Here is a 25,750-nt window from a genome sequence, read left to right as displayed (position 1 = left end):
GCGTCGACCACCCAGGTACATGCTTGTATGAGGATCCAGATCACATAAATTCACCACTTTTAAAGTCAGTAAAGTCATCAGATGTATGAATAGGATTTCTCTCGACTCTAACTGTGACAATATTAACTTTAGTATATCTGAATATTGTCTTTTAATTCATGTATGCCATTTAGCAGGCGTTTTTATCCAAAGCGACGTAGAGTCAGTCATTCGTGCATACATAACCGTAGGACTTGTAGCACTTTGAAATATTTACAGTCCTCGCGCTTCCTTATCGCGTGGCATTTACTCAGGAAAATTTCAAAAGCAGAGAGAGAGAGTAGAGAGGTCGGATATTAATGGAATAACACACGCAGTGAATGTGAATAATGTGTGAGAGAAAATCCTTGATTGCCAACTGAGGGACGTGATGATTTACCATGGTGGGGTAAGATCGTTACAGGTTGTATCCAATATAGGAGGTGGTACCATGTACATACAGTACAGTGCAGGTATCCAGGTGCAACAGCCAGGGTTGGAGATAATTTCATTTCACAAATTAAATTGTAATTCAATTCCTTCTCCTTGTAAATGCCATTCAATAGATAATTCAATTACTCGCAGTTCCATTGTTAGGTAAATTTCAAGAATTCAACCCCAATTCAATATTATCCCCAATAATTCCACAAATTCCTATTGGAATTAAATTCCCTCAGGCTTTTAGGCTGATCATGTCACTGTTCAGACAACTTAGCTATACTGGAAATATAGACATAAAAGTTGAAATAATTTAAAATAAATCATGCAGTTAAATATTGATACTTAAGTGCATGAATTCCATTAACTGGAAATGTACAAATATTGAATTCCAATTCGTTTCAAATCCAAAGATTAAATGTTTTAACAATTCCAATTCATTTCCAATCCAAACAGTCCATAGAGTCTAATTCCAACTCAATTCCAATTCCATGACTTGGAGATTGTGGCAATTGAATTTAATTAAACATGAACTTTCCACTTCATGAGCGAATTCAATAATTCAATTGGAATGTCAAATGAACACTGGCAGCAGCTGGCAGCATCAGTGTTAATTATACAGTGTCAAACAGGTGAGGATGATCAAGATAATGATTGCCAACTGAGTGACGTGGTGATTTACCATGGATGGTGGTGTAAGATCGATACAGGTTGTAATATATATATATTCTCTCACTGCACAATCAGTCAATTAATGAGCATTTTACATCAACAGTTGTCAGAAATGTATTTAGAGTGGATGACGGAGATTGTACAAAAATGGATATATACATATAATAAATAAAGGGGGGGGGGGGGTATTTGTAGCCTAGTGGAAGCCTGACTGGAAAGCATGGCTCTCTCACACAACTGTGGATAATGTGGCAGTGGAATTGAAACCACACTTTTAATTTTATAATATATTGAAGTTTTGCAGGTGACATGGAGCTCTCCAGAAATAATGGCAGAGTAATACCAATCATTGGTCTATAATTAATGCATGAGCTCAAATGGTTTAGGACTCCCTTGTCGTTCCATTAAATATGTACTGTAGTGGGGAGCAGAGGTGAAGCTATTTGATTTTGATAGATCCTTTGTTGCTCATGCACAGTAAATAAACTGCCCGAAATCAGCACTGCGGACCGTAAGTGCACATGCGTGAAAGGCATATTGTCCAATCCCCGCGAAGACGCTTGACTAAAACGCGTCCCCAGCAGATCATTTCAAGTCATATTACAGTAAACACTCAGAGGAAGTGTCCCGTCATGTTGTCTTGATAATATAACTGGTCACACCATATGATTTTTCGCATGATAAATTGTATTTATTAAAAAAAGAATGATAGTAAATTTAGTTTTTCTATCAAAACTTGATAATGGATACATGTATGAAAACACTTTTACTTTTATGGCAGTTGTCATCTGGGATCGGGAGTGGATTTTACATCCAGCAGGTTGTTGTGTGTTAGCACGTTGCAACAAGAACACTACCTATGGGATTTAGGGAGACTGCCGAGGCTGCAGCAGGTGCGTCTCAACAGTTGGGATACCCATAACATCCAAGGCAACTAGCAGAGCATGGAATGGATTTTCTTAACGGCAGCAGTGCTGGGCTGAGGTCGGAGATGCAGGGGAAACTTGCCGAGGAAGGTTCCGGATTCTATCCTGTTTCTTCGTTGAACTTCTCTTTCATGCTTAATGAAACGAATCAGTCCTTTGATTTCGTGGGGGATGGATCCGCCGTCCTGAGAATAATCATCTCTGTGATTTACTCTGTGGTCTGTGCTTTGGGGTTGATAGGAAACATCCTTGTCTTATATCTAATGAAGTCTAAACAAGTATGGAAAAAATCGTCAATTAACCTTTTCGTGACGAGTTTAGCAGTGACCGATTTCCAGTTTGTATTAACTCTTCCCTTTTGGGCAATAGAGAACGCTTTGGACTTCACTTGGCTTTTTGGAAAAGCCATGTGCAAGATAGTGTCTTACGTGACGGCGATGAATATGTACGCAAGTGTGTTTTTCCTGACTGCTATGAGTGTGGCACGATACTGGTCCGTTGCTTCTGCGCTCAATAGCAGGCGGCGCCGTCCTCGCTGCTGCTCCGCAGGCTTTATGAGCATTGTCATATGGGTTGCTGCTATATTCGCAGCTTTGCCCCATGCGGTGTTTTCCACAACGGCGACTGTCTCCAACGAGGAACTGTGTCTTGTTAAATTTCCAGACACTGTCGACGCACAATTCTGGCTTGGACTTTACCATAGCCAAAAAGTACTGATCGGGTTTCTAATCCCGCTGGGGATCATCTCCGTCTGCTACCTGCTCCTTCTGCGCTTCATCACATCCAAGAACGTGAACACCTCCACCGCAAAAAGACGCTCCAAAGTGACTAAATCAGTGACTATAGTGGTTCTGTCATTTTTCCTCTGTTGGTTGCCCAACCAGGCACTAACGGCTTGGGGGATTCTTATAAAACACAACGTTGTGCATTTTAGTTGGGCATATTACACCACGCAGGCATATGTATTCCCAGTGTCTGTCTGTTTGGCGCACTCCAACAGCTGTCTAAACCCCATATTGTATTGTCTAATGAGAAGAGAGTTCAGAAAGGCTTTGAAAAAACTTTTTTGGCAAATAACGTCTCCATCGGTAACCAACATGAGACCGTTTACGGCAGTGACCAAGCCGGAACAGGACGAGCACGGCCATGGGATGGTTCCGTTAGCTCTCTGTCCGGCAGAGCCAGCCTTGGTTTTCTATCCACCCGGTGTTGTTATTTACAATGGGAGAAACGATATGCTCCCGAACAGTACGTAGCATGTCCTAATACATTTGCCAAGCTGTCTATCTATGGTGCCGATTTAAAAGGCGATTTAAAATTTATTATTATTATTATTAATTATTTGAATGAATGTATTGCTGTGTTGATCGATTTATTTATTCAATGTATATTTATATATGTATGTATTCATTTCTATCACCACTATTTTGTCAATTTTACGCATCAATCAGAAGTGGCATGCTCTCGACTGATTGAAGCAAAAACTGAATAAAGGCTGTTCAAAATGTATTTAGATGCAAATCATTAATGTATAAAAGCAGCCAGTTGGTTCATCTGTAAATTGTAGGCTTTAATGTATATGTGTGACACATCAAAATAAAGACCAGAATAATCTTGACATTCACCTCTCTGTAGAATGTGGTAAATAAATCCTACACACGCTCATGAGTTTTACATCCCTAATTACTTGCGTTGCCTTTTTATAATCACAGTGCTAGATCTAACCTGTGGGGAATGTGTTCAGTGGGGACAACATCTATTTCAGTTGTGCAAAGAAGTTATAAATCAGTAATTGAGGTGGAAATTAAATGGGCTATCATAGCCTCTCCTCTCACATTCATGTGGATGACCTGTCCTTTAACATCGTTTAGAGTTCATTTTAGAGTTGTAGTACAGAGATCGTCACTATAATAGGAGCAAACACCAGCCGTGACAAGTCCTTTATTCTGAGCTAATTGCTTCTAGGAAAGATGGGTGTGCGAGCGGTGTGCAGGGATGATCTGTAGAGTTTCTTATGAAAGGTGGGCAGTTGACAGACACATACTCACTCTCCCTGGAAGTGGAACAACTGAAAGAGCACTGCAAGGGGCACATCATTGCCAATAACCCTCTGCGCAGAACACACAACATAATGCACCTCTGTGCATACATACCACATGATATACAGTGGCTTGCGAAAGTATTCATCCCCCTTGGCATTTTTCCTATTTTGTTGCCTTACAACCTGGAATTAAAGCATTTTTTTTTGGGGGGTTGTATCATTTGATTTACACAACATACCTACCACTTTGAAGATGAAAAATATTTTTTATAAACTTGAGCGTGCATAACTATTCATCCCCCAAAGTCAATACTTTGTAGAGCCACCTTTTGCAGCAATTACGGCTGCAAGACTCTTGGGGTATGTCTCTATAAGCTTGGCACATCTAGCCACTCTGATTTTTTCCCCCATGCTTCAAGGCAAAACTGCTCCAGCTCCTTCAAGTTGAATGGGTTCCGCTGGTGTACAGCAATCTTTAAGTCATACCACAGATTGTCAATTGGATTGAGGTCTGGGCTTTGACTAGGCCATTCCGAAACATTTAATTTTTTTCCTATAAACCACTCAGGTGTTGATTTAGCAGTATGCTTAGGGTCATTGTCCTGCTGGAAGGTGAACCCCCGTCCCAGTCTCAAATCTCTGGAAGACAAACAGGGTTCCTTCAATACTTTCCCTGTATTTAGCACCATCCATCATTGCTTCAAATCTGACCAGTTTCCTAGTCCCTGTCAATGAAAAACATCCCCACAGCATGATGCTGCAACCACCATGCTTCACTCTGAGAATGGTGTTTTCTGGGGTGATGAGATTTTAGTCTCATCTGACCGGAGTACCTTCTATATGTTTGGGGAGTCTCCCACATGCCTGTTGGCAAACACCAAATGTGTTTGCTTATTTCTTTCTTTAATCAATGGCTTTTTTCTAGCCACGCTTCCATAAAGCGACCTTTGCTTGATGGTGCCCCTTGCTTAGTGGTGTTGCAGATTCTGGGGCCTTTCAGAACAGGTCTATAAAGTGGGAAGTTTACATACACCATAGCCAAATACATTTAAACTCCTGACATTTAATCCTGGTATAAACGTCCCTGTCTTAGGTCAGTTTGGATCACCACTTTTTTTAAGAATGTGAAATGTCAGAATAATAGTAAAGAAAATGATTTCTTTCAGATTTGATTTCTTTCATCACATTCCCAGTGGGTCAGAAGAATACCCTCAATTAGTGTTTGATAGCATTGCCTTTGAATTGTTTAACTTGAGTCAAACGTTTCGGGTAGCCTTCCACAAGCTTCCCACATTAAGTTGTACATTTTGGCCCATTCCTCCTGACAGAGCTGGTGTAACTGAGTCAGGTTTGTAGGCTTCCTTGCTCACACACGCCTTTTCAGTTCTGCCCACACATTTTCTATAGGATTGCGGTCAGGGCTTTGTAATGGCCACTCCAATATCTTGACTTTGTTGTCCTTAAGCCATTTTGCCACAACTTTGGAAGTATACTTGGGGTCATTGTTCATTTGGAAGTCCCATTTGCGACCAAGCTTTAACTGATGTCTTGAAATGTTGCTTCAATATATCCACGTAATTTTCCTACCTCATGATGCCATCTATTTTGTGAAGTGCACCAGTCCCTCCTGCAGCAAAGCATGGGATGGTGTTCTTCGACTTGCAACCCTCCCCCTTTTTCCTCCAAACATAACGATGGTCATTATGGCCAAACAGTTCTATTTTTGTTTCATCAGACTAGAGGACATTTCTCCAAAAAGTACAATCTTTGTCCCCATGTGCAGTTGCAAACCGTAGTCTGTTTTTTTTGTGGCGGTTTTGGAGCAGTGGCTTCTTCCTTACTGAGCAGCCTTTCAGGTTATGTCGATATAGGACTGTGGATATTGATACTTTTGTACCGGTTTCCTCCAGCATCGTCACAAGGTCCTTTGCTGTTGTTCTGGGAATGATTTGCACTTTTTCACTGAAGTACTTTCACTCTAGGAGACAGAACGCGTCTCCTTCCTGAGCGGTATGATGGCTACGTGGTTCCATGGTGTTTATACTTGCATACTATTATTTGTACAGATGAATGTGGTACCTTCAGGCATTTGGAAATTGCTCCCAATGATGAACCAGACTTGTGGAGGTCTACAATTTTTTTCTGAGGGTCTTGGCTGATTTTTGTTTGATTTCCCCATGATGTCAAGCAAAGAGGCACTGAGTTTGAAGGTAGGCCTTGAAATACATCCACAGATACACCTACAATTGACTCAAGTGATGTCAATTCGCCTATTGGAAGCTTCTAAAGCCATGACATAATTTTCTGGAATTTTCCAAGCTGTTTAAAGGCACAGTCAACTTAGTGTATGTAAACTTCTGACCCACTGGAATTGTGATACAGTGAATTATAAGTGAAATAATCTGTCTGTAAACAATTGTTGAAAAATGCACAAAGTAGATGTCCTAACCAACTTTTCAAAACCATAGTTTGTTAACAAGAAATTTGTGGTGTGGTTGAAAAACGAGTTTCAATGACACCATCCTAAGTGTATGTAAACTTCCGACTTCAACTGTATATACTGAGATCATGTGACAGATCATGTGACACTTAGATTGTACACAAGTGGACTTTATTTAACTAATTATGTGACTTCTGAAGGTAATTGGTTGCACCAGATCTTATTTAGGGGCTTCATAGCACCACTTTACTGTTTAAAAAATATAATTTAAACAAGTTTTTTTTTTCTCTCTTCACCAATTTGGACTATTTTGTGTATGTCCATTACATGCAATCCAAATAAAAAATCAATTTCAATTACAGGTTGTAATGCAACAAAATAGGAAAAACGACAAGGGGGATGAATACTTTTGCAAGGCACTGTACTGCACCTCTGTGCATACATACCACATTATATACTTTACAATACATCAGTTCAATATCTAGTTCTGATGAACATTTGGTTGAGTTGTCAACGAATGTGAATTCAACATGAAATCATCAGAACATTTCACCATGTCATTGGATTTAGGTAAAAAGTTAGGTAAAATAAATTAAAATCCCTTACATTGATTACTTTTCTCAGGTACATTTTGTAATTTTTTTTTTCCCCCTTTATTTAACCAGGTAGGCCAGTTGAGAACAGGTTCTCATTTACAACTGCGTCCTAGCCAAGATAAAGCAAAGCAGTGCGACAAAAACAACAACACAGTGCGACAACATCATCACATCAAAGTTTTGGGTTGAAATGATGTGGAAACGATGTTGATTCAACCAGTTTTTGCCCAGTGGGATGCTTCTCTGCACATGTGTTTCAAAGGAGTTAAACCCACATGAAATAACGTCTAGGATTTCTAACTTCTTTCGTTTCAATGAATTCAATTTTGAGTGATGTGCTTGACAGAATTCTTTTGGGGCAACTTGGCTCACAGTTTCGACTGATACAGATGGATTTATATTGGTTAAAAGCCTCGCCTAAGGGCACACCATTAGTATGCCCCATCTGTCTTCACCAACATATTTTTTAGAACATCTACTGGTATAGCAAATGGGGAACATAGGGAGGATGAGTGGAACACATTGATCTGCACAGTTTGTTTTGCCTTGCTCAAGAGCATATGAAGAAGCTTTTAATCCATTTACAAACACCTTTATGGGTTGTAAGGAAGAGGGAGACAATGTTAAAGGGTATAAGTAAATATCTTTATTAAGAGGTTATTCCACGTATCTGATGAAGAAGGCGATGAACAGACAGCCAATTAGAGACATTGTCGACGCTGATAGGACCACCACAATCACACTTCCTGCCATGTTAACCAATGCCCCCAGTCCCGCCCCCACGATGATCTGAGCCAGCTGCACCATACACGTGAGTGCAGCACAATCCACGCCGGTGCCTCGATCCTGTCCTGCAGGATTCCCTTTCCCCATCTTCCTCTGCACCTGGTGTCACAACAGGAAGAATCCATTTCAGAAATGCTACTTACAGTATAAAAAACACACTCTCATAGTCGCACATACAGTCTACCCAGTGTATGACACGTTGTGAAAGAACATGTTGTAAAACTAAAGGAAATGTAGCCTGTTGTGACACATCACAAGAACAAGAGCAGCTGGGGAAGTAAGCAGAATTACAAGCAATGCTTCAGCTCCAAATCAATAAACTAGTTAACACAAATCCCCTTCATGTCCTGCTCTAAAGGGAGTTAATAGATTGATAGGAAATGGAGCTGAAACAAGATATATTTGATTTGATATAAATGAGTGTAATTGACTAATCTTTCAGAGGGGAATAGTGGAAAAACAGACATGAACATGATAGTGATATGAAGGAAAAATACAATGGTGGAAAACACTTTTGCTTTGTCAGTTGGAGACATTGTTGGAATCTTCCATCTGTTTGATTATGCAGTATGAGTCTTTCCCTAACTCTTGGTCGTGCATTGGCAGACTGGACTACAGTCAGTAATTTGGGGTCTTTATTGCTGAATTGATGTTCTCATGTGGATAGCATATCACTTGCCTATAAAAAAAGCAATATATGTTGTTTTTTAAAATCTAACTTTCCCATTTTCATTGAGATCAAATGTGCGTTTCATCAATCTAAATGATTTGGATTAAAAGTATTTCCCCACTTCCTGAGATTCTAGAATATATGTGTACTATTTTCACAATTAAACAATTGGGCGCTGTCCAGAGATGCCCTTACTGAAGATGACAGAATGTGTTGAATCCAAAGTGAAGTGCAGATTGGCTAAACAGAATCTAATTAATCCCCTTTTTCCATCCAAAGCCAAGCCTTTCCCTATTTACATAATGAAAGGGTGTTCACTGCTTAGCCAAAGCACTAACAGCAGCTTGTCTAAGCGAGACCTGTTGAGCATCAGCGTTAAGGAAAGGAACAGGTTGTCCAATCTGTCTGTAGAGACAGGGGAGGGTGTTTGAGAGGCCTGTCTGTTGTGAAGGGCACACCTGCTGTTAGCATGTGGCCCATGCTGACCAACACAGCGTTGACCACTCAACATTGACAGACTCAACAGATAACTGGGATCTATGGCCTGGCAAAGAGTCATGCTCATGGGGAGTGGGGAGACGGAGGTTGGGAGGACAGAAGGTCACCCATCTGATGGTGAAGGGAAGTGGTAATGTAATCAGAAGCGTCCACTCTGTCATCATCTCACTGTATTAAGACACATTTGGATGCCATTCCTCACCACTCCTTGTCTTATAATACGCTCTTCTTTGGAAGGGTGATGGGTATTGATTTAGACAGTTTGGGAATCAATTCAAAAGAAATGTGGGTACAAAGTTATTTCCCCTGAATGACATTCAAGTATTCCAGAGAAAGCAACCTATTAGTGGGAATACATTTGCATACAAGTGATTTATGACACTCTCGCTGGACAGAAAACAGAATAAAGACTAAATCAATCAATAGAATTAGAAAGTAACTCTACGCCTTCATGAAAGCGAAAAGGGGAGCTGTGATACCTGACACATGGTGAGTATTCAAGTTACAGATGTGCATCACTCCATGTATGAGCTACAGACAGGTGGTGGATGAGGTTCGCAACTACTACACATTAGTAGCTTGTAACGTAAGCTGCTGCAGCCTCAGAATGTACTATCCACTATCAGTTCCAACTATCTGAGGTGTGAGAGAGTAGCCTGGTCCCAGATCTGTTTGTGCAGTCTTGCCAACTCCTATGGTCATTGTAGTGGGACAACCAGATCTGGGACCAGGCTATGAGAGAGAGGGAACTGACCTCCTCCTCGCGGTGGTACTCTGAGATGAGATTGAAGGGGATGGTGTACAAGGTGCTGGACATGACTCCGAAGACACTGCACAGGATGAGGGTGGTGATAATGTTGGGAAACAGGCCGATAAGACTGGTGCCCAGACCAAACACAAAGTATCCTACGAAGTAGAGCCCCTTCAGACCGATGTAGGGCAGCAGCAGCCTCTGGACATCTGCAGACACATCAGAGAGAGAGGGAAGGAGGGGAGGGTGGAGAGAGGGTGAGAGGGAGAGCGAGAGAGCGAGAGAGCGATTTCAGCTTTAACCCTTCTGCTGTTTTCCGGTCAAATTGGAACTATTTATACATTTTCTCTCTGAAAAATGTAGTTAATTTAATCTAATTGTCACAAGGTTCCATGACTTTGTCCACAAAGGTCATCTGAACACACTAAATACATTTGGATGATTTTCATAAAATGTTGGGTGTTTTATTTAACTGTTGTACACCTGTGGAGTTCCCAGTCAAAAATAACCGGTCATTAGAAATGAATGGGTGAGACTACAATTAGTGTATAAAATTGAGTTCAAGCACATGCACATTCATCAGATGGACCCACTTCCATTCCCCAGAGCCCCACATGCATGTGTGTTTGAGCACACACACACACACACACACACACACACACACACACACACACACACACACACACACACACACACACACACACACACACACACACACACACACACACACACACACACACACACACACACACACACACACACACACACACACACATGGCAACCCCCACGGGAACCTTTCCTCAATATAATCTTTCCCCCACAGGAACCACACGTGTTGGCATTCTCACAAACAATCTCAACATTTTTTCAATAATAAATAGAACTTTTCTCGCAGCTCTGGTATATAAAGCTTTTTTGAGGCCTTGCTCACAATTCATACTGTGGCAGCACAATGACCAAACGATACACTGTATCTTGATCATATCTCTGATCATGACACTGGTGAGGAAGAGAGTCCTTGTTAAACTTTGACACAAAGTAGCCTGTGATAAATAGCACAACATGTTTCATCTGAGTATTTGTTATAGTCAAAATAATCCATACATTATGCTGCTTTAAAAAAAAAATGTTTACTCAAAAACAAGTTGTAGGAGCTCAGGTCAATGAGGCCTACAGGCTATAAATAGCAGATAGAAGTTCAAAACTCGTAATGTTCACAATAACTTAAGTTGATAAAAAGATGTAACACAACATTAGGTGATAATATATGTATTATTATGGATTTATAATCAGCTATATTGGGGCGGTCATTTTGGACCGGGAACACAGAATGTATTAACATGAAACAAACACAACAGAAGGGTTAAACAGTATGTGGACTGGTACTGCCAAGTAAGACTTTTTTGTTACATTATATACTACTGTTAATAAACTGGGTGATTCGAGTCCTGAATGCTGATTGGCTGACAGCCATGGTATATCAGACCATCTACCACGGGTTTGACAAAAAATGTATTTTTACTGCTCTAATTACGTTGGTAACCAGTTTACAATAGCAATAAAGCACCTCAGAGTTTTGTGGTATATGGTCAATATACCACACCCCCTCGTGCATTATTGGTTAAGTATAAGAACACAGAACGTGTCCAAGAGATTGCATGGGGCAGCAGGGTAGCCTAGTGGTTAGAGTGTTGGACTAGTAACCGGAAGGTTGCAAGTTCAAACCCCCGAGCTGACAAGGTACAAATCTGTCGTTCTGCCCCTGAACAGGCAGTTAACCCACTCTTCCTAGTCCGTCATTGTAAATAAGAATTTGTTCTTAACTGACTTGCCTAGTTAAATAAAGGTAAAAAAAATAAAAAATTAAAATAAAGTATAATTAAGTAGGGGATAATCAATGAGTGGCTATGCGTTCTATGGAAAATAATGAATAACGTGGAAGGTGTGTTCCATGACACGCTAGCGCTCCAGAGTGCTCAGGACCTCCGAATGGGGTGAAGATTAACCTTCCCACAGGACACACTCACTTCAGACTGAAGCTGGAAAGACAGCAAAGTCCTGCCACAACATCTCAATTGGGATTAGGTCTGGACTTTGACTAGGCCATTCCAAAACTTAAATTTTGTTGCTTTTTAGCCATTTTAATGTAGACTTGTGTGTTTTGGATCATTGTCTTGCTGCATGACCCAGCTGCGGTTCACCTTCAGCTCCCAGACGGATGGCCTGACATTCTCCTGTAGAATTCTCTGACACAACACAGAATTTATGGTTCCTTCTATTAAGGCAAGTCATCCAGGTCCTGAGGCAGCAACACATCCCCAAACCATCACACTATCACCACCATGCTTGACCATTGGTATAAGGTTATTACTGTGGAATGCAGTGTTTGGTTTTCGCCAGGCATAATGGGACCCATGTCATCCAAAATGTTATCATTTTGATTCACCTGTTCATAGAACATTCTTCCAAGAGTCTTGATGATCATCCAGGTGCTTTTTTGGCAAACTTGAGTCAACTTTTTGGATGAGATGGGTTCCATTATGTATTATTTTTTAAACTCAGGTTCCCTATCTAATACTGGGTTTTGTTTGAAGATCTGATAACATTCAGTATCAAAAATATGCAAGTAGAGAAAATCAGAAAGGGGGCCTTGAGCTAAATCACATGTTGTGGACATTAGCTGACTCCAATAATGTCTTATGCTTGCTGCGATACGACTTACAGGAGTAAAGAGCAGAGGAGACGGCGTTGATGCAGAGACCCCAGCATCCAATCTCCACCCCCCTCTCATACCGCTCGTAGGCTGTGGAGTTATGGTCCGCATATGGGTTGCCCTTGTACACAATCTGTCAACACACACAATCAACTCAACCATTATTATACACAAGTTATGACAAAGTATGATAATTGTGATAATCACATACAAAATGGAGGCAAAGTCACCCCCACAAATAATCAATAAAAGTGGTGGTATGGGTGTTGAGGATTGAGATAAAAGCTAGTGCCGGCATGAAGTGATGGATAATGATGACGATAATGATCCATTTGCTTTATAGTGCATGTGCTGTACAGTAGCTTATAACAGTTAACAAGCTCCATCCCATTTGTTATCATATAGCTGCCAAAGCCTGTATCAACATCATAAGCCATCTCTGTGCCACAGCTCTCTGTTGACACAGCCGAAGCAGGTTTTGTTCACGCCTGGCATGCTGCTCAATCTGCCTCAGTCTGCCTGCAACCACTAATTCACCATGACCACCATGTAACTGTGGCCTGTGTGAGTGCTTGTAGCATCCAGATCAGCCGTGATCACTATAAAGCCTGTCTGTCATTACAGACCAATTCATCTGAGCACACAAAACCAATCAGCTAATGCTGTGACAAGAGACTACCCACCAATCAGGGTTTGTTGTGATGGAGCTAAACCAATAGAGGAAGCCTATTAATGAACACGATGGCGAACATTTTGCTATCGCCTAACGTTAAAGACATGAGAATTTAAATTGAGTGAAAAGATTCACTTCGTTAATGACCACTGTCAAATAAGAGTAATCATTAGTAGTGCACGAGTGATAGCATTAGTTTAATGTTTAATGGTAGCGACACAGAACGAACGACCCACTCCTCCCGCCGCACAGACACAGAAACAGACACGCGCGTACACACACTCTCAGTCAATCTCTCTCTCTCTCTCTCTCTTGCTCTTCTCACCTGTCCCATGAAGTCTGTGAAGAAAAGCATGTTGCAGAGGAAGGCAGTCCAGCCCAGCAGGTGACTGACACAGAGACAGCGGTAATGACTAGGCATGTTAATCATGGCCAGGAGACATGACTTCAGAGTCATCCTCTTCTGCTGCAGTACAGAGAAACACACAGGGTCAGGTCATGAGACTTCAGAAGGACTCACACAGGAACAGCAGGAGGTCAGAATAGAGGGAATTAAAAAAAGAACAAGGAACAGTAGGGGGTCAGATAAGAATAAAGAAAGAGGTCAGATGAAGGCTTTTAGCTAATGATAGATATACTAGCCTTATCCTGCAAAAAATCCTGTTTTATCAAGTCAGGAACAGAGGGGCAAAAAAACTAAAGGACAAGGGATTAAAGAAATGGGTGAAATAAAATGTACTGTGTGTTCAATTTCTTTAATCACGTTCTGGTTTAGTATAGTAACTAACGTTCTTCTCGGATTGAAAGCTTTTGTATATTATGTAAATGTACACAGCGTGGCCTGACAGCATACAATAACTAATGTTATTATCCCCAAATAAATTCCCAATCAACATTTTCTAGGAATCCTGTAAAGTGGCTGTACCCATCGAAATAGAATATGAAAATCTATGGTTGCACCAAAGAACCCTGTCTGACTACTGTGGTAATAGAGGACCCTTGCCTGCTGGAATAGTGTCAACTAAGAACATACAGTAATCATTCCTGTCTCTTTTCATAAAATGTTGAATAACTGAAAAGTCAGTCAGAATTCATTTGCAGCTATATTTACACGCTGGGCATGAATACAGTCATTACATTTCCATTGTTATGGTGCTGAATTAGATTGTTGAATACTCGTCTGGGTTTCAATGTGTCTCTTTCAGAGCACTGGTTTCAATGGCTTCCTGAGCCTTAGAGGTCATGTAATTCATTTCATTCCAGGGGCTGAGCTACCTATACATGTAGCAAGTGGCGGATTTAGGTAGAGGCGACATGGGCAGCCGCCCTGGGCGGCACCTTGCCAGGGCCGGCACAGGGTGCCCGCACAAAAAAATTAGGAATGGTGACATTTGCGCGATTGGTTTTCTATCGCTCATTTGCACGTCATGTCAATGATATGATGTCACCGTGAGGGACTGTGGGTCAATTAACCTTGTCGGAGTGGGCGCCCTGATTCTAGTTTGTGAGCATGGCAGGCTACTGCCTGGGAAGGTCTCCCACTCAGAAGTATGAGATGGGGAGGGGGGCGGGGGTTGACATCAGGTCTCCCCACTGGAAGCCCGAGGTAGGGGAGCGGGAGAATCTATCAAAAAGTGCACCTCTAAATTTGTACAGTACTAATGCAATTAGTAAAATCAGTCACACTACGAAATGCTACCAGATAAACCATAATTAATTCATAATACTGATCATATATAGTTTCACAGACATATTGTTGCATTTTTGTCTGGTTTGTGCGAAATGGTTAAGAATAATATAAAACCAGTCTGCACACCACCAAGGTGAATTGGTTTAGTCTTGGCTCTTGGTTGACAGTGTTGGGGGATGGGTAATGTATTGATGCTCGAATGCCAAATCAACATTTGTCTTTGTTACTTCTTTTTGATATTTATTAGTCTTATTTTTGTATATATTTTTATATAGTTTGAAATGTTATGATTACAAGCTAGACCCGCCACTGCCACAGTACAGTACAATGATGGTTTAAATGGCTTTCTCGTGTGAAGTGACATTGCAACCTTTTAGTGGTTGTTTTACACTCTAGCCAGACTTGATGACTGCCTGGTCTAATCAGCATCAAGGTAACCATGCATGTAATCCAGCTGACGCTGGTAACTAAGAAAACCTGTTTCCTCCATTAACACTGGGTTTGGGAACAGACAGACACTAGTTACTGTTTCCTACTTCTTTAAATAACTGCATGACCCTTGTCCTCTAACAATCCTTCTGTCTCCAATCCCCACCGCCCACCTTCTCTATCCACTCTCCTCCATCCAAACCATATATGGAAATTGTACACATTGAAATACTGTAAAATACTAATTATGTGGTTACTATGGCAATGCCTGTGGAATGGTCACCATTGCCACACACCAGAGCAATGCCACACCATAGAGACGTGAAAGCACATATCTCACACAGCGATACCACATTTGACTAAGGACACAGACCACTGACAATGGTCCAATGAGAGATATGCACACCCAGACTGTTTGCGTAGTCTAATATTGAGAGTATTGACACTCATGGCTTTGTAAAAGACTTGTTCTCATACTTAAAGCTCAAGTATTCATTTTGCATTACCAGTATACAACAGAGTCATTGTTACTAATACATAAGTACTAAGTACTTGACATAATTCCGAGGCTTTAACCTATCAAAGACAAACCTAAAGTCAGAGCCTGGAGCCTGGGGGTCAGGGCCTGCGTGCGAGCACGGTTTAGTGTCAGAAAACACAAAGGTCACACTATACTGTGTAAATAGTATATAATTACATATCTCCTCACGAGGAAATCAAGAGCTTTTACCCAAGGAGATACTCGAGAGGTAGTCACCTCTTTTCAAGTGCCATAGAAGTGCCATGAGATATGAACATAAAACCCTAAATCAAAGCATGTATACTTCAGTGTACATTAATATTACTCTACAGTGTGATCACATTCTTCTTAATAAACACTTATGCCATTAAACACTGATGTGTTTCAAAGGATTTGACATTCCATTAGTGTGTGTAGTTTCATAGACTGATCTCTTTGTTTTGTTACCTGTAAAACACAGTATTTGTATCAAAGTCAGGATCTCATAGAGAAGGTCAGCCAGACTAGACTTTATGCTGTGTCTTTGACATACCTGTTTGTTGGGTTGCTTGGCACTGGATGTGACGGAATTGGCTTCCCCCAGGGCAGAGAATGAACGAGGCCGGAGGTCTGCCTCCGACTCTTGGGACATTGATCCATGCAAGGATCCATAGCCACCACTGCTGCTGTGTGTGCTGAGGAGGAGGAGGGCATTTGGGGTCAACACATCCAAGCTAATGTCCTTGGCCAGGGGTGTCTCTGGGATGCTGAAGAGATGCACGATGAGGAATACCATCCAGGTCAGAGCAGAGAAGAAGTAGATGACCTGGTACTCTGACCCCAGCAGTCGGCCCAGGGACGAGTGACCCCAGTCCATGGCTCCCACGAGGTACCCAAAGGCACCCCCAAGCCCTACAACAGACAACAGGCACAATAGAGATTGGTTATCATGTCAGTTGGTGGGGGTCCTAGGCCATTGGTCATAGCACAGTCATCAGACGGCATCTGCAATCCAGGAATTGTAGTGAATATTTTCAAAAACATTTCATCATTAATAATAATAAATTGGAGGGTGGTTATATTTGTCCTATTTCACACATGTACAAGTATGTATCATACACGTGTGAATTGGTAATGTGTTTTTGGCATATGCAAACTCCGAGACACCCTCTGGGAGTGGGGTCACGGCTAATGTCTTAACATTAGGATTAAGTGTCTTGCTCAAGGGCACATCAGCAGATTGTTCACCTCTGTCTGATCTGAATTTGAACTATTAACCTTTCGGTTACTGGCCCAACGCTCTAACCGCTAGGCCACCTGACACCATTGTGCCTGTGGTGCATTTGAATTTTCCAAGGAAGATAACGTGGGCTGTATTTAATAAATACAGTGTCTGATTTATAAAATAATGCTTCTTGCATCTGAATTTAAAGCTCATGTCACAATGTAACGTTTAGGCTGGGTGATCTCAGAGAAGCTGGGAGTAATGTTGTGATAGATGCGTTGTCACGGAGTACGATCCTGCACGCAGATAAGTGGCTTGTTCTGTCAGACATATCCCTATAATCTGGACATACTACTGTCTGTTCCCTAAATTCTTACACCAGCATCCTACATTGAGAAGCCTGTAACACAAACCTTCTCATAAATTATGCAGCAATTTTGAGGACGTCTAACTAGGATTTTACATCAACTGTGTCCGCATTCTCTGGACATACAGTACAAGTCAAACGTTTGGACACACTTACTCATGCAAGCAAAATATATGGAATCATGTAGTACTCAAAACAGTGTTAAACAAATCCAAATATATTTTTGATTTTAGATTCTTCAAAGTAGCCACCCTTTGATGACAGCTCTGTACACTCTTGGTATTCTCTCAACCAGCTTCATGAGGAATGCTTATCCAGCAGTCTTGAAAGGGTTCCTGCACATGCTGAGCCCTTGTTGACGGCTTTTCCTTCACTCTGTAGTCCAACTCATCCCAAACCATCTCAATTGGGTTGAGGTCAGGTGATTGTGGCCAGGTCATATGATGCATCACTCTCCTTGGTCAAATAGCCTTTACACAGCCTGGAGGTCCTGGTTGAAAAACCGATGATAGTCCCACTAAGCCCAAACTAGATGGGATAGCATATCGCTGCAGAATGCTGTGGTAGCCATGCTGGTTAAGTGTGCCTTGAATTCTAAATACAGTTGAAGTCGGAAGTTTACATACACCTTAGCCAAATACATTTAAACTCAGTTTTTCACAATTCCTGACATTTAATCTTCGTAAAAGTTCCCTCTCTTAGGTCAGTTAGGATCACCACTTTATTTTAAGAATATGAAATGTCAGAATAATAGTATAGAGAATGATTTATTTCATCACATTCCCAGTGGGTCAGAAGGTTACATACACAATTAGTATTTGGTAGCATTGCCTTCGAATTGTTTAACTTGGGTCAAACGTTTCTGTCACGACTTCCGCCCAAGTTGGACCCTCTCCTTGTTCGGGTGGCGTTCGGCGGTCGACGTCACCGACCTTCTAGCCATCGCCGATCCACTTTTCATTTTCCATTGGTTTTGTTTTGTCTTCCATCACACCTGGTTCCAATTCCATCAATTACATGTTGTGTATTTAATCCTCTGTTCCCCCTCATGTCCTTGTCCGTAATTGTTTGTTGTAGTGCTTGTGCACGGTATGCTGGTATTTACCGGGTTTTGTTTGACCCATCTATTGTATTATTCGGTTTACGGTGGTTTATGGTTATTAAACACAACCGTTGTAAATCAGTTTCCGCTCTCCTGCGCCAGTAGCATCGCATTACAGTTTTGGGTAGCCTTCCACAAGCTTCCCACAATAAGTTGGGTGAATTTAGGCCCATTCCTCCTGACAGAACTGGTGTAACTGAGTCAGGTTTGTAGCTCTCCTTGCGCGCAGATGCCTTTTCAGTTCTGCCCACACATTTTCTATAGGATTGAGGTCAGGGGTTTGTGATGGCCACTCCAATACATTGTCTTTGTTGTCCTTAAGCCATTTTGCCACAACTTTGGAAGTATGCTTGTGTCATTGTCCATTTGGAAGACCCATTTGCGACCAAGCTTCAACTTCCTGACTGATGTCTTGAGATGTTGTTTCAATATATCCACATAATTTTCCTACCTCATGAAGCCATCTATTTTGTGAAGTGCACCAGCCCCCCCTGCAGCAAAGCACCCCCACAACATGATGCTGCCACCCCCCCATGCTTCACGGTTGGGAGAGTGTTCTTCGGCTTGCAAGCCTCCACCTTTTTCCTCCAAACATAACAATGGTCATTATGGCCAAAAAGTTATATTTTATGCTCTCCTTCCTGAGCGGTATGACGGCTGCGTGGTCCCATGGTGTTTATACTTGCGTACTATTGTTTGTACAGATGAACGTGGTACCTTCAGGCGTTTTTGGAAATTGCTCCCAAGGATGAACCAGACTTGTGGAGGTCTACATTTTTTTTGAGGTCTTCTAGGCAGAGTTCCTCTGTCCAGTGTCTGTGTTCTTTTGCCAATCTTAAACTTTTCCTTTTATTGTCCAGTATGAAATATGGCTTTTTCTTTGCAATTCTGCCTAAAAAGCCAGCATCCCGGAGTCGCCTCTTCACTGTTGACATTGAGATTGGTGTTTTGCGGGTACTATATATTGAAGCTGCCAGTTGAGGACTTGTGAGGTGTCTGTTTCTCAAACTTTACACTCTAATGTACTTTTCCTCTTGCTCAGTTGTGCACTGAGGCCTCCCACTCCTCTTTCTATTCTGGTTAGACCCAGTTTGTGCTGTTCTGTAAAGGGAGTAGTACACAGCGTTGTACAAGATCTTCAGTTTCTTGGCAATTTCTCGCATGGAATAGCCTTCATTTCTCAGAACAAGAATAGACTGACGACTGTTTCAGAAGAAAGTTGTTTGTTTCTGGCCATTTTGAGCCTGTAATCGAACAAACAAATGCTGATGCTCCAGATACTCAACTAGTCTAAAGAAGGCCAGTTTTATTGCTTCTTTAATCAGAAACAACCATTTTCAGCTGTGCTAACATAATTGCAAAATGGCTTTCTCAGGATCAATTAGCCATTCCATTGGAACACAGGAGTGATGGTTGATAATGGGCCTCTGTACCCCTATGTAGATATTCCATAAAAAAAAATCTGCTGTTTCCAGCAACAATAGTAATTTACAACATTAACAATGTCAACACTGTATTTCTGATCAATTTGATGTTATTTTTAGGAACAAAAAAATGTGCTTTTCTTTCAAAGACAAAGACACTTCTAAGCGACCCCAAACTTTTGAACGGTAGTGTATATATTTATGTATTTTCATGCATTTATGTGAGGATAGTCAAAATTAAGTTTGGGGCGTTTTTTTATGTTTAAATCGTGTGACTGCAATGATAAAACAGTACAAAAGAGAAATATCATAACAGCCAATTCTTGTGTATCAAGAAAACACACACACATTCCTCCACATACCAGGGCTACGGTGACTAGCAGGTCATGTGCCTCCCCTCTCTCTCTCAGCTCCAACTCATGACTCCAACACATGACTGAGAATCTGCTGGATTAGAACCTACTGAACAAGCTCACACCACCCAGTGCCGGCTTCCCTTGCCATCAGCTGAGTCCACGCACTCGCTCGCTAGCACACTCGAATACTTACTCACGCGCTTGTTGACTGACTGACTGACTCACTCACTGTGTGAGCTCTGAGGGCCGGGCTCCAGGTTACTAAACAGCCACTTAAAAGCACAGAGCATACTGAGAGGTATTTACATCACATGTGAATATGCACTCTGTGCTGCAGGAACCCTCTCCTCCCCACACCCAGACATGCACTCTGCACTGAGCCAGTGATCCCAGTCCGGCTTCCTCACATGCACGGTCTAAAATAACTTCAAATAAAGGAGTGTAGATTGGGATGCCAGTTTTCTTATTCCATAACAATCACATTAACTACATGATAACAAAACTCTGAAAATATACATATAATATGAATATAAAAGCAAACCTATATCAGTAAGGACAGCAAATAAATCAATGAATCTCCACATTTGCCGACCAATTTCAATTTCTATATTCCCACAAGCATAACAGTAAGAGCCTATCACTCAAACAATATTGAATCTGACTAGTGGGAGGGAGGTTATATAATATTTGTCTTACCTGTGAGAAGGGCATGGTAGTGCAGTCCTCTTTCCTTGTCTGTGTACGAGCAGACGTCAAAGAGGTAGGCCTTGACTGGCCCATCGATGAAGTCTGCTGCAAAGTCAAATAGCACCACTCCAAACATGACTACCACGATGGCCCATATCCTCTTCGATGACCTATCCTGTACTAACGCTGCAAAAGAGGAGAAAGACAGAAGTTTACTTCAAGATACAGATTCAGTCTGTCCGATTATTCACTCATTACTACAACTAGATCCACTTTCAATAGCAGATAGTTCTGAATGCTTTTTTTGTGTTTGTTTAGGATGAGGCGTAGCAGCTGAATCATGTCAGTTTGCCTTAAGAAGTACATCTTTCGCTCACCCATTAACTTCAAGACAGACACTGGCCCAGCTGACATTTACAGACGCGATGAGACATATTTTCCAGGGCTTCTGAGGTAAACAGTGGATTTGTGTACAACTTGACCAAACACTTCAGATCCTGTAGTTTCAGTACATTGGTTCTTACGGTTTCGTCAAGATCGAAGGGGGCTAATACAGTCATGCATTCACCATATAGCAACGAACAGCATGTTTGAAACCACATTCCTATTCCTTCCTATTGTGCAACACAATGCAAGGGCAGTTCAAAAGGCACATAATTCAGTTGTTTTGGTCTTTAAAGAGAAAATGAACTCAAATTGAAACAAAACATTGCCAGCGTGGCTCTGTCTGACTAGAAAAACAACTCCTACTTAATTGTACGTTTAATATCCTCAATCTGACACTGTATACAGCATTTGTATAGGTAATCACAGTCAGTATCTAGTGTTGATGCTCATCAAAAAGAGATACTGTAGCAAATCAATCAGAATAATTGTCATAATTATGTTGTGCACACGGCGGAGCACAAACAAACAGAATGATGTCCTTAATCTTGAGTGAGAAACAATTGGCTGACAGATTGCAGCAGAATTAAAAACCTACACAGCCGTATTTAAATTTGGGTGATTACTAATCCCATTACAAATCCCAGTTGGGTGTTGTGTTGCGGTCGTATTAGGCATGCCGGATGTCTTGAGGCCGACGTTTTGATCTTGGAGAAATTCAAGAACTTTTCTCAAAGCTTTGTTTTATCCATTGTATCTACATATACTGTCCTGTACACCACAGTAACTAACGCACAGGGTGTGCATCGTATCTACATATACTGTCCTGTACACTACAGTAGCTAACACACAGGGTGTGCATCGTATCTACATATACTGTCCTGTACACTACAGTAGCTAACACACAGGGTGTGCATCGTATCTACATATACTGTCCTGTACACTACAGTAGCTAACACACAGGGTGTGCATCGTATCTACATATACTATCCTGTACACTACAGTAGCTAACACACAGGGTGTGCATCGTATCTACATATACTGTCCTGTACACTACAGTAGCTAACACACAGGGTGTGCATCGTATCTACATATACTGTCCTGTACACTACAGTAGCTAACACACAGGGTGTGCATCGTATCTACATATACTGTCCTGTACACTACAGTAGCTAACACACAGGGTGTGCATCGTATCTACATATACTGTCCTGTACACTACAGTAGCTAACACACAGGGTGTGCATCGTATCTACATATACTATTCTGTACACTACAGTAGCTAACACACAGGGTGTGCATTGTCACAGATCCCGTTTGACTATTTACTACAGTGTTGAAGAATGGAAATAATCATCTTAACAAAAGTACTGTAAGTGGTCACACTTTGTATTGTACAGTATTATTACAAAGAAGGTGAAATCCGGCATAACTGAAACCAACAATGAAGGCATTCACTGAAAACAAAAAGTTAGGTTGTCAGATCAACGTACGATAGTGCGGCAAAAATAAATCCAATCCAAGCACGTATGGAGAGAATGCATTTCCATATTGTAGTGTTATTCTACTTACATTTATACTTTTCAATACACAAGCACAGCTCAACTATTTAAAAGTATTTGAAATATGTATTTTGACCCAGGTCTTATGAGCTAACCATAGACCTGACCCAATAAATTAAACAATCCCTTTTCAGGAAGCTCAAATTCATGGATGGACAAGAAAATGAACAACATAAACAACAGTGGATGTAACAATGTGTGAAAAGAGGCACAGGCCGAACATAAATATAAATGCAACATGCAACAATTTTAAAGATTTTACTGAGTTACAGTTCACAGTTCAAAACTTGAGACATCTGTGGCATTGTGTTGTGTCACAAAACCTTTAGATTGGCCTTTTATTATCCCCAGCACAAGGTGCACCTGTTTAATGAACATGCTGTTTAATCAACTTCTTGATATGCCACACCTGTCCGGTGGATGGAGTACCTTGGCAAGGAGAAATGCTCACTAACAGGGATGTAAACAGGGATCTGTGCACAACATTTGAGAGAAATAAGCTTTTTGTGCATATGGAACATTTCTGGGATATTTTATTTCAGCTCATGAAATATGGGACCAACACTTCACATGTTGCCTTTACATTTTTGTTCAGTGTACGTCTCAGTTAGTTAGTTTTCGCCTTGAGACTCCGGATTGTGTCCAGCATGTTTTTATCTGAAATAATTGCTGAACATCTTGTGCAATCAACTTGGTGAAGGGAAACAGTCCAGTCAAAATAATAGGAACATTTGACCCTTCTGTCTAGACACACTAAGGCACCCTCTCATTAATGGTTATGAAACACATTCAACAGCCAGACACACACACACACACACACACACACACATAATCTAAATTATGCAGTAACGTAAATATGTCTGTAAATATGTAATATTATCATTCTTCGTTTTCAGTTATTGCCCTCTTCTGGCAATAACTGAATTAGTTTGTTAATTAGTTTGACTATCTCAGACCGCGTCTGAGCAAAATAATTTGGTGTTCAGATCATTTAATTAGCCGTTTGAGTTCAGAGCGTGATAACCTCATGTTTTCCCTAGGGTAGGGGTGGCTCGGGCAGGGCGTTAAAACAAATATTTACATTTTCTATCAACATTGAAACAGCCCATTAATTAAGCACAAGTTTAAATTAAATATCCTACGTATGTTACAGTGAAAGTATTTTGGTTTCTCATATCCAAGCTACCCAACTCCATGACAACAATTGAAAAAACATAGACTAGTTCTCACATACATTTGTAGAACACTATGCCTGATAGCCATGGGCTCTTACCTGATATGACTGCATCTCCATTTAGAAACAAGGTAAGGCCCACCAGCATCATAATCCCCAGTGCGAGGATGTAGGGCCTCCGTCGGCCCCACGGGGACCTGCAGTAGTCGCTGGCCGAGCCGATGATGGGCTGCAGCAGGAAGCCCAGGATGGGGCTGATCAGCCACACAAGGCTGTACAAGCTCTGAGGGAGTCCGACACTAAGCAGCACCGGGGTGACGAAGGCTGCCTCCACCGCATAGCAAAATTCCCTTCCAAACATCACCATGCCATGCAGCAGCAACCTCCCCCGAGACCGCCTCGGAAGCTCCACCACCCCAAACACAACGGGCTCCATACTGTCCAAGTAGTCCTCCTTCGTAGACTCCCTACAGTCCACACTCCCCACGGAGTAACAGCCCAGACCTGTAATGTGTGTTCCGGGCTCCGGAAGCCTGCATGGCTGGGGTTGGTCCCCTGTGAGGAGGGACATAGCTACTGGGGGAGATGGAGGTTGTATGGGTGTAGCGCTCAGCCCGCTTGTCAATGGCAAACAGCCCAATCTCTGCTTCTTGGCTCAAGCTAATTCTCTACTGCATAGTTGAGCAATGAGTCCAAGTAGCCTCAAGTCCTGATCTGAGGCAAGGAGAGGATAGGCTGAGGAGATTGGAGGAGAGATGGGGTGTGGCTGTTGGTTTGATTTAGATGAATGAAGTTTCAACTTTCAGTTTTTTCTTTTTAAGCACGTGACTAGGATTGTGGCTTTTTAACCCCATCTCACAACACTATATTCCTTTACATCAAAATTATTCCTGGAATAATGTGGTGTTCCATGAAATTATCACTTGATGGATTACCAGATTCAGTAATTCAGTAGTCCTAACAGAGAGAATTGGATGACAGGAGAATGACAAGAGATTCATTTACTACTCTGCTAAAACATGTTACATTGCATGCGTATCTGAATCCTTGCTTTCCTGTTTTTATGCAGTTTGCTCACAAGGGCTCTTTTTTGGTCTGCTCGTGTGCACATCAGGTTGATCAAGTGATGTAGCATGTGATCCCCAGGGAAACAACGAGTTACATTTGATGAGTTGTAACCCTTTGATGGAAGAGTGGAAGGGGGATGGAGGAGGATGGCCAGCCAATGTATTTACAGTAAACAATTCCTGGAAGAGAAGCCTGGATGCATTAACTGGATGCCCAAAGACAAGACTGTACCCGTGGCAGTTGAGCAAGTTATTTCCTCTATGTATAAAAATTCTAAAACGTTGTTAGTATTTGTCATGAGACACTAGCTCGTTGCCCTGCCTCAGTCATGTGAGACATTGAGGCAATTCCCAGGGGTTCTCATGGGAACCATGCCCGCCGCCCACGTCAGAGGAACCTAGGGAGGCGTCAGACAGATTTAAAGGCCACATTCTCACCAGACCCTGAGTCCTAGGGTCACTAACATAGATACATTGTGTTCCAGTTAAAAAATACCAATGAGTGAGGGCTAGGTACGGTCACGTGCTAGACTACTTTGAGTGGAGGAAGTGAACATTCTTA

At 41.6% G+C, this 25,750-nt stretch overlaps 2 protein-coding genes across 2 annotated transcripts; one reads left to right on the top strand and one right to left on the bottom strand.

Annotated features, from left to right (window-relative positions):
- The first annotated feature begins 1,813 nt into the window (after positions 1-1,813).
- rxfp3 (relaxin family peptide receptor 3) lies at positions 1,814-3,615 on the top strand. The gene has a single exon (XM_035776412.1). The coding sequence runs from the start codon at positions 2,078-2,080 to the stop codon at positions 3,308-3,310; it is 1,233 nt and encodes a 410-aa protein (XP_035632305.1). The 5' UTR covers positions 1,814-2,077; the 3' UTR covers positions 3,311-3,615.
- A 4,139-nt stretch (positions 3,616-7,754) lies between these two features.
- Positions 7,755-24,871, bottom strand: slc45a2 (solute carrier family 45 member 2). The gene is made up of 7 exons (XM_035776407.2): positions 24,221-24,871; positions 21,011-21,187; positions 16,394-16,752; positions 13,548-13,688; positions 12,559-12,682; positions 9,840-10,045; positions 7,755-8,016 (listed from the first exon to the last, which is right to left on the bottom strand). The coding sequence occupies exons 1-7, from the start codon at positions 24,690-24,692 to the stop codon at positions 7,789-7,791; spliced, it is 1,707 nt and encodes a 568-aa protein (XP_035632300.1). The 5' UTR covers positions 24,693-24,871; the 3' UTR covers positions 7,755-7,788.
- Positions 24,872-25,750: the final 879 nt, after the last annotated feature.

The sequence above is a fragment of the Oncorhynchus keta genome, chromosome 9 (genome assembly GCF_023373465.1).
Source record: "Oncorhynchus keta strain PuntledgeMale-10-30-2019 chromosome 9, Oket_V2, whole genome shotgun sequence".
Taxonomy (NCBI): Eukaryota; Metazoa; Chordata; class Actinopteri; order Salmoniformes; family Salmonidae; genus Oncorhynchus; species Oncorhynchus keta.
The sequence above is the reverse complement of the archived record's forward strand: the minus strand, read 5'-3'. Positions and strand labels throughout refer to the sequence as shown.